This window comes from Ananas comosus, linkage group 8 (genome assembly GCF_001540865.1).
Source record: "Ananas comosus cultivar F153 linkage group 8, ASM154086v1, whole genome shotgun sequence".
NCBI lineage: Eukaryota > Viridiplantae > Streptophyta > Magnoliopsida > Poales > Bromeliaceae > Ananas > Ananas comosus.
The window spans coordinates 7,005,106-7,015,029 of NC_033628.1; the positions used below are offsets into that span (position 1 = coordinate 7,005,106).

A 9,924-nucleotide genomic window follows, 5' to 3' on the forward strand; every position below is an offset into this window, starting at 1 on the left:
ATATATATATATATTTTTTTTCCTTTAGCATCGACAACTCTGTATCTTAGTATCAGATGTAATAAAGAATAATTAATTCTCCTGAGCACCGTGTGTAGCAAAGTTAAACACGCCAACCCCTTTTCTCTTTTATTTTATTTTTTTATCCTCCGACAACTAACCGTTTGGTTTGAGCCTCCCATTCGAGGTTGCTCTTTCTTGGAACTCGTTCACGCCCCTTGGCTGTCCGCAAGAACCACCACTATCACCTCCTCCTTCTCGGATGTAAGAGACGCTGCTTCAGACCAAAACCAAAAATTAAAAAGAAAATAGAAGAGTTACCGACATGATTCAATGAGTACTCCCTGAGGTCATGCCGGCCCCACTAAATTTACACCGACTCCCAGAAGCAGACAGAGCCAGCTACATTACCCTGGTCCAGCAGTTCCCCTTACTCCTCTCTATAAATTCCGCGCTCCCTCCCCAACCCCCCAGCGTCCCTCAATTCTCTTTGTCTCTTCAATTCAATTCTGCAGTGGTTCTTGCATATTTAGACGGTGAATAAGTGTTAAAATGGCGGAGTATAAAGTTGTCCTCTGCCTCCGTTCGGCCATCCTCTTCTTGCTTGCTTCCGGTTAGTAATGGATTTCGAAGGATTCATTTTGTTTGGCTTTGTAAATTGTAGTGCCGTCTGACAGAGGATTATCCTGCTGCTGTATTATTTGCTTATACTACTTTTAAAAAATAAATATTGGTACAAAAATTTTTATATTAAAGAATTTCTAACTATTTTTTAGCCAAAGAATCTTATGAAGTAAAATATTAGAGACTTACATCCGAAGTAGGTGAGAAGGTAAATTGGGGCCATTTCCCCTGTTTCGCCCCTTTGCCCTTTCTTATAATTTTTTTTTTTTTTTAATTTGAATATTAAAATTACGATGGGTCGATGTTTGAATCGGCAGGTGCGTTATCGGCGACCTTCACGGTGACGAACAGCTGCGGGTACACGGTGTGGCCAGGCGTGCTGTCGAGCGCGGGCACGGCGGCGCTGGGGACGACGGGTTTCGTGCTGTCTCCCGGCGAGTCGCGGAACCTTGACGTGCCGGCGTCGTGGTCGGGGCGCCTCTGGGGCCGCACCCTCTGCTCCACCGACCCCGCCACTGGCGCCTTCTCCTGCACCACCGGCGACTGCGGCTCCGCCAAGACGGAGTGCTCCGGAGGCGGCGCCGCTCCGCCTGCCACCCTCGCGGAGTTCACCCTCAATGGCAGCGGCGGGATGGACTTCTACGACGTCAGCCTCGTCGACGGGTATCGAATCGCAAACTTTAACTTTGTATCATCATCTTCATTATTATTACTGTTATATCAATATCAGAGCAGGACGACGAAAATTTAAATCCTGATATATCCAATCAGACTAATTTTGTGATTTCCTTACTTCTGTTAAAACTTAGCATTCATTTTATAAATATTTCTTTTCTATAGTCAAATATCATCCCTATTCTGGCGAACAGGGATTTGGACTGTCCAAAATTGATGGATTATTTACAATTTTATCTATACAAAGATTGTGTCCAAATTTCACATATGTAGGTGGTCTACAGGTACAACCTGCCGATGCTGGTGGTGCCGCATGGCGGGACGGGCGGAAACTGCACGGCCACGGGATGCCTGGTCGACATCAACAGCGCGTGCCCGTCGGACCTCAAAGTGGTCGTCGCCGCGTCTGTGGGCGGCAGCGGTGGCGTGGCGTGCAAGAGCGCTTGTGAGGCGTTCGGGTCGCCGCAGTATTGCTGCAGCGGGGCGTACGGCAACCCCAATACCTGTAGGCCCTCCACCTACTCCCAGTTCTTCAAGAACTCCTGCCCAAGAGCTTACAGCTATGCTTACGACGATGCTACTTCTACCTTTACCTGCGCCTCCGCCGACTACATCATAACCTTCTGCCCGGGCACCGCCAGGTTTTTTTTTTTTTTTTTTCGTGGCCTAAAAGATTTTATCGCATATTTGGTAAATTGGATTATATTCCACAAATTTGAAAGAATTTGATTAAGGCCGAAAGATAAAGTTAGTTGAGATTAAAATCTAATTCCTTTGTTTGTTTCTTTCTTGAGTCACTTTCGTTGTTTTTTTTTGGGGTGGGGTCCAGCTTTTTAATTATCAGCGCAGCACTTCATAACCAAATTGTGTATAGCAGGGCTAAAAACTACGATTTCATAGTGCAACCAGGTCACACCTGATGTAATATTTTCTTATCCAGGCTTTGCTTTTCTTAGGCCGCGTAAGGTAGCGGTTGATTCATTAAAAAAAAAAAAAAATTCCTGAAAATTTATTTTTTAAAACTTTTTTATAAATGATAATGTTTTTTTCTTTTTTATTTTTTAGATAAAATTGTTAAAAAATATACTTATTTTTTAATAAAAATAATATATATATAATTATATATATATAATATATATATATTATATATATATATATATCTAAATTAAAGGAACGAAAAGTATTCTTCAATCAAAAAATTTTCTAAAATATTTTTTTTATAAAAAATCATGCGCAGCCTAGAATCAAACTGTGCCATGCAAGTGTCCTTTTTGCTCATTTATTATTATATATATATAATAATATAATATATTTACTTTTTCTTTTTCATCATTATATATAGGCGGTACAGAGAAAACACGCACCTAAGTTAATGTTGCACGGTTAAACAGCTTGTTACAGCTGGAGTCCGTCCGTAAACAGCTAAGCAGTCGGTAATTCCTATTTCCTACACTGAAGCAGCCAGGTTAAAATAAGTGAATGTTCCCATACGTAAATCACACTAGGAACTCTAACCGTTACATGTGGACCCCACACTCATCTAGATATTTTCTCTCTTTAGAGATTTTTCTTTTCTCCTTCCATTTAGATTCTTTCCTCCTTATCCCGTACTCGTTGCTGTGAATTTTTAGGTGCAGAAACTTATTTAAAGATTGAATATTAGCTACATTGATACATTCACTAGTTGAGAGAGTTTAACTTTGATTCAAAATTTTTTCCAGAAAGCAATTTACAAACAAATCCTAAATTAGATCTTGAATAGATTAGTGCGGAATGGTGGGGTGAACCCTTGTTTGCAATTCTGATTTCTCTGCAGCCAGAAATCGTCGGGCAAGAACCCCGAAGCTGCAGGCCTCCCGGCGGCCGCAGGCCTACCAATGGTGAGCAGCGATGGAATGGTGTTCCTGAGCGGCGAGCAGATCAGCAAGGCCTCCCCCCCGGTCATGCTGCGCATCTCTATCCTCCCACTCGCTCTGGCGGTCGTCCTCCTCGTCTCCTTGCTCCAGCTCTTACTCCTTTCCTTTTGACCGCATGCAAACGGGTGCCGTGTCTGGCTTGTCACGCCGTGCCAGACTATTTGACAGCCAAAAAGAGAAAAAAAAAAAAGAAAAAAAGAAAAATGAGAAAAAAAGAATTAAAAAAAGAAAACTTCGCAGCCTCTATAGTTATTGGCCGGACGCGTCATCATCTCTGTGGACCGCACACAGCCCAGCGTCTCTTTGTCCTCGTCTTCTTGTCCTGTCCGCCTCCAGACTTAAGATTCGACAATCTAATTAAGTTGCTGCTGTTTTAGAAAGAAGAAAAGTGTGGGCGAATGCTGACATACATCTGACAGCGAAACGGAGCTTGCATGCGGACGATCTTTTTTCATTTGATTATTAGAACTTAGATGATTCATTTTAAATATTTTAATTTCTAGGTTTAATTAGGGTGAGGGTTCATGGCTTATTCATTTTATTTATGTGAGAGAGGGGCGAAGGGCGGAGGGGATGGGGGTGTCGTGGTGGTGGTGGTGGTGGTGGTGGTGATGGTGGTAATGATATAATATTCCATGTACCAAACACACCGTGCGTAGAGCTTGTGTGGCTCTCCGGGTTGTGACAATCATTTTAAAACGAGGATTCGTCAAACGGATGATATATTATTGATGGAAATGTGCGTTGAAATGTGCTTTTTGTGTAATGCGCGTCACCGTCACAGCCCCGTGGATGCCGTGTGGGTTGAGCTTATCCTTCTCATCTTTTTGGTCTGATTTGTGAATCACATAGTTTTACAGTAAATGGGTATTATTCAAATCTCTTTTTCTGCCGACCATAATTCGATCCCAAATTAGTGGCTGATGGTGAGATTTTTTAAGCATCTTGTCCTGCAAAAAATATTTTATATCCTTACTGCTGGATATAGTTATAAAAGTTAATTACATACAACTTCTATAAAAAAATATAGCGCAGCTTATATTTTCATACAAAATTTAATTTTTCATATTTATTCTTGCAAATATTTTTATATTTTTAAATATATTTTGGCGGTTAGGATTCATTAGAAAAATATAGTTAATTATAAATAAAATACTTAATCCTAATTAGTGAATAAGATAAATTAATTTTTTTATCCCTCTTATATTATTTGTGATGACAGAAAAAAAGAAGACGCTTGTTGAAAATTTTTGGAAGGATATTTTTTTATAGTTTTAACAGTTCGAAATTTTTGGAAGGACATATCTGTGATAACAAAAATGTCATTTAACTTATCTTTTATTAAAAAAATAAACAGTGCTCCAACGGTAACAAACCAGAGGGATAAATATAAATATTACTAGAATTTTGCAGGAATAAATATGAAAAGTTGAATATTGTAGGAATATATCTGCTATTCGATTTGTAACTTGGACTTGTATGAAATTAACCTATACAATGTATTTAAAGATATAATATTTATTTTATTTTGTTTGATCCAACAAATTGTTAGATGTATGCCCTAAAAGTTAACCAGGCCGACATATGTATTCTTTTCAGGATATAAATTTGTATTTTATTTAAAATATTATGAATAAATTTGGAATTTATTATCATTTATGTTGTGTATGTGCCCATGAATTGTCAAAAGAATTAATAAGATAATGACACATTGTAGCACACTGAATTTTTACAAATTGGGGAGTTCTAGTGAGAGAATAGTGCTTAATACTATTCTGAAGGTTTGGACTGAGTTTGGTGGACTTAGGAGTGTTTTCGAGGCTTAATAAGTGCGAAAACAAACTCCCGTGATCAAATCCTGCAAAATTGTATTATTTGAGTTGAGTACCGGTACTGGACTTGAGGTAGCGGAACTCAGTTAAGTGCCAAATTTGGTAGCTCTCGGGTTCTGCAGAACCAAGTGGTGAGTACTGATACTGAGCCGAATATCGGTACTGCATCGGGTTGGTATCGGAACCCAGTTAAAAACTAGAATTTCCAACGTTCGGGTTCTGCGGGACTGGCCTTTGGGTATCGAAATTGACCGTCGAGTATCGGTACTAAAAATCGCATACCGATATTCAATGTTGCAGAATCTGTTTCATACTGAATGTAAATTCTATGTTTTAGAGAGGCTTTTAGGGATATTGTTACAACTAGTATAACACACCCCACAGCCCCTCATTCTCTTTCCTTCCTCTCCTCTTTGAATGCAAGTACCTTTACCTTGGAGGGGAGCTCGGGATTGACGAGAAGAGCTTGTTTGAGGATTGAACTCCAACCCTAGCATTATATAGCTTGGTTTGGAGCTTGATTTGAGGTTAGTATTGTTCTTATACTCTCTAATTGAGAGATTAATTTGTAAGAGATATTTTGTGGAAAATCTAGTTTTGTAGAAATTAGGGTTTGTTTTGGGGCTTTTCATTTGAGAGCTTTTCGGATGGAATTGATGAGTGTAGAACACTTTTGTAGGTTGGATTTGAAGCTTCATTGGGCTCTTTGAGCCTTGGGTGAATTTTGCTTGGTCAAAGGTAATTTTTACCTAATTTTTATTTGATTTTTGGTGAATTTTGTGGGAATCTTTTTAGAAGCTCGTAACCCTTTGAAAATTTTTCTTAGGGTACTAGAAGTCTTGGAGACAACTTCGTTTGGGAAATGATCGAGTTTTTGAAAGTTATCCAGTGGGTTTGACCTCACTGAAATGGGTGAACTCCCCCTATGTCTCCTATATTGTTATAGGAATTGTTTGATGCATATTTATACTATTCTCGACATGCTAGAATTTTTGGATGCATGATACATATACGTTATATATGGAGGTTGACATACTCTATGTAGTAGAGGCAATTTGACATACTCTATGTAGTAGAGGGTCATGATGATAACATGTTGTCATGCCCTGGGACCCAGCGGAAGCCCGCTGTCACGCCCCGGGACCCAGCGGAAGCCCGCTCGGCGCGTGCCCAGACCCGCCATACGTCTAAAACGTATAAGGCGTCTAAAAACAACAATAATAAAAGCAATAATACAAGGCATCTAGGAGTATCAGGGCATAATAAATGTCTAAATGCTACAACAAGGGATAAGGATAAAACTGTAAATCCACTAAATCAAACATAAAGGGATACAAGAAAATTCCAGATACAAGTGCTATAGGCAGATACATAGGTGGTCTCTATACATGGATACAAAACCTCTCACTCTCTCAACTACAAAAGAAAGAGTAACCACCTAGGCAAAATACCGCTCCTCGCTAGCTAGCTAAGCGATCCCCTTGCCGCGATCCCGTGCCTCCGCTGGTGCCGAAGGCTCTGAAAAGGAAACCATAAAACAGGGGCGTGAGAACTATTAAAAATAGTTCCCAGTGGGCAATTACTGACTTCAGTGAATCATCACAAGGCCCAAAGTTACAAAAGATGTCAGTGACAGTAACAAGTAGAAAAGCGAAAGGTAAGTAAAAATATTAAAACCTACAGCAACATGATATCTCTACTTAGCGTAATTAGCATAAGTATAACAATTATCATGAATAAAAGTCTCGCAACTATCAAATAATGTTCACAAATTGCAAATAGTAAAGTTCCGTTGTTACTATTGTCTATCAATGTCCAAGGTAAATACTCTAAGTCAATCCATCCGTCCACATGTCATGATGAATACTCAAGTCCAAATCTGAAGAGACCCCACGCGAATAGTGTCTATGGCCCGAGACCCCACCCGAAGGCTGTCTCCGTGCCGAGCTAATGCCACCGTGGTAGTCATCATCCCGACCCTAGGAATGAGCCTGTCCCAGCAATCCCACTCGGCGCCCCAATCCGCAATGGCGAATATGAATCGCGATGCTCTATCTCCGGAGGCCGGCTTGTATGGGAAGGGCGACCCTGCACAAAGCATATGCGAAATGAGCACAATGCAAGTAGCAAACGATCTGTCGGCAAGTACGCAAGTCCTCATTGTCTTAACCATGGAATGTAATGTCGAATGTCCCAAAGGCCTATCTCTAGTCATCATGTCTCTAAACATGGAATATATAACAGATGTACAATGGCCATTATCATCATTCTTTAATTGCATTTTCAAAATAGTTTACTAATTCACAAGTGCCCCTTTATGACACTTTTGTTCAAACGAGTCAGCATGGCATATTATGTTCCATGACTGCATAGTTCACCTCAATTCTACGCATGGAAACATATTCTAACTGGCAAAACTCAACACTATCCACAATACATGCAATCTACACATATAGCTCTCTACTATATGGAGTAACAAATTTTACGATATATGAGCATGCATGTAAGTGTTCTAAAATTCATATAAACATGTTTTAGCATGAATTTGGCATTCAAAAATACTTTACAAAAGGTTTTAGAAGGCATAGGGCCCATTTTCCACCATTTTTCAATGAATCAAACCGCACCAAAAAAAATCGACTTCTTCGTTTCGCCGAACGAAGATATCCACAAGCTTCCTAGTACCCTAGAAACATCAAAAATAGGGTCACCCAAACGAAACGAAGAGCAAATAGCTCAATCATTAACCAACTCAAGCTAGGGTTGGAAAAACTCACCTCAAATGAAAAATCTTCTCTAAATCCTAAAATGGAAGGTAGAGGTCTTCCAATCTAACCTATATAAAGGTTCCAAACCCATCAAAAGAGATCAAGAAGCCTCAAATCCAAAAACCCCCAAAATAAACCCTAAATCCCAAAATCTAGGGTTTCCTCTAGAAAAACCTAGGAAAACAAGTATCAAATGGGGATTATAAGCTACCAACCTCAAGAGAAGCTCCAATCCAAGCTCAAAACCAAATAGGGTTGAATTTTGATCCACCACAAGGCTCCAAAAGCAAGCTCCAAGTCTCCAAAGGTGAGAAATGAGAAAGAAGATGGTGCTTCAAGGCCTCCAAGCAAGCTCCTTTTCCTCTTCTTCTCCTTCTTCTCATTCTCCCTCTCTTCTTCTCTCTCTGGAATGCAAAGGGTTGAGAGAAATGAGGGAAAGAGAGAGAAGAAAGGCTCTCTATAGGCTCTAAAGTAACAAAATCCTGATATGCCCCTTAAAAATTCAATATCACATCAGCCCGGTCTGGGCAGTTTTCGCCCAGAGGGACCGGTCTCCCCGACCTGGGACCGGTCTCTCAGCCTGCCCCCAAAAATCCAGCGTTTGGGAAGTCTCTCCCTGCACGGGACCGGTCTCTCCCCGCGCAGACGCGCTCGGGGACCGGTCTCGACTGCCAGGGACCGGTTGCCTCGTCGGCTACGCAGCACTGTTCACTTGGGGGACCGGTCTCTCCTATCAGGGACCGGTCCTCGAGAGTAAAAACTCTCAGGACTCTGCCAAAACTCTCGAGATCGAACTTTTAGGCCGGTATACCATCGACGGCCCTCCACCAAGTGTGGAAAAGTTCGGAATACAAATCGAACACTCGAACCTCGCAATTTGCAAAGGTCCAGTGTGCTACATTCACCCCTCCTAAAAAGGAGTTTCGTCCACGAAACTCGAAAGCAAAAGCATACCTCAAGGCTCCATCTGAAAAAGATGGGGATAGCGCTCCTGCAGCGCACTCTCTAGCTCCCACGTGGCCTCGCGCACCGCGTGGTTGCTCCAAAGAACCTTCACATACGAAATATCCCGATTCCACAGCTTTTTCACCTCGCGAGCCAAAATCTTCACGGGTTGCTCCTTGAAGCTCAGATCCTCGCGCAGCTCCACTAGTATAGTTCCCAAAACATGAGCTGGATCATGAATGTACTTCCGAAGGACATCTGATACATTGAAAGACGTTCGTGCACGCCGGAGTAGTTCGGTGGTAGAGCGACGTCAGATTACCTACCGACACACACGCTCAAGATCTCATACGGTCCAATGAAACGGGGCCAAGCTTTCGCCCGAATGCCGAATCTCTTGATTACTCTAAGTTGGCGAGAGCTTAACAGAAAACATGGTCTCCACTTGGTAACTCCTAAGTCCGCCGTCGTCGATCGATCGTACTCCTCCCTAGTTACCTCTGCGCCAGTCAAAGTCAGCTCTCGAGCAATTCGAACCTTGTCCTCAAGTCTTCCTGGAGCATTCATCGGGCCTAAAGCCAAACTCATCGGCCAACTTCCTTCAATGAAGTGCGATCTACACTTCCTCCATAAAGTGCTTCGAAGGGCGCCATCTTTGATGCTTGCTTGATAATTGTTGTATAAAGCAAACTCCGCCATAATGGTAGATGCTTCGCGCACCATCCTCCTGGAAGTTCTATGCACACATGCTCGGAGCATATCTCTCTAAGGTCTAGAAAGAGTGCGCTCCTCCGACTGCCATCACTCTGCGGGTGGAATGCTGTACTGAAATACAGTCGGGTGCCTAAGCGTTTCTGTAGGCTCCTCCAAAAGTGAGACACGAAGTGCGTGTCGCGATCCAGATACAATCGATGGTAGGCACCCATGAAGTCGCACAATCTCAATAAGGTACAACATTGTTCGAGCTTCTCTTCGGTCCAAGCGTAATGAATAGGTAATGAAGTGCGCCGACTTCGCAACACTATCGCACGATCACCCAAATAGCGTCATGCCCCGCCTGGTGAGCGTGGCAATCCTATCACACAAAGTCCATGTGATTCTTCTCCATTTCCACACTGGAATATGCAAACTCTGAAGTTTCCCGCGGAACTTCGGCTCACCTTA

At 41.9% G+C, this 9,924-nt stretch overlaps 1 protein-coding gene across 1 annotated transcript; it reads left to right on the forward strand.

Moving 5' to 3' along the window:
* On the forward strand, positions 144 to 3,981 carry LOC109713959 (thaumatin-like protein 1b). The gene is made up of 4 exons (XM_020238282.1): positions 144 to 613; positions 942 to 1,287; positions 1,584 to 1,940; positions 3,116 to 3,981. The coding sequence occupies exons 1-4, from the start codon at positions 553 to 555 to the stop codon at positions 3,324 to 3,326; spliced, it is 975 nt and encodes a 324-aa protein (XP_020093871.1). The 5' UTR covers positions 144 to 552; the 3' UTR covers positions 3,327 to 3,981.

Bases quoted from the DNA above. Each gene is read 5' to 3' on its own strand.
- LOC109713959 (XM_020238282.1), top strand. From the start codon at position 553: ATGGCGGAGTATAAAGTTGTCCTCTGCCTCCGTTCGGCCATCCTCTTC. The intron at 1,288-1,583 runs GTATCGAATCGC...GGTGGTCTACAG, and splicing joins GACGTCAGCCTCGTCGACGG to GTACAACCTGCCGATGCTGG. The intron at 1,941-3,115 runs GTTTTTTTTTTT...ATTTCTCTGCAG, and splicing joins TTCTGCCCGGGCACCGCCAG to CCAGAAATCGTCGGGCAAGA.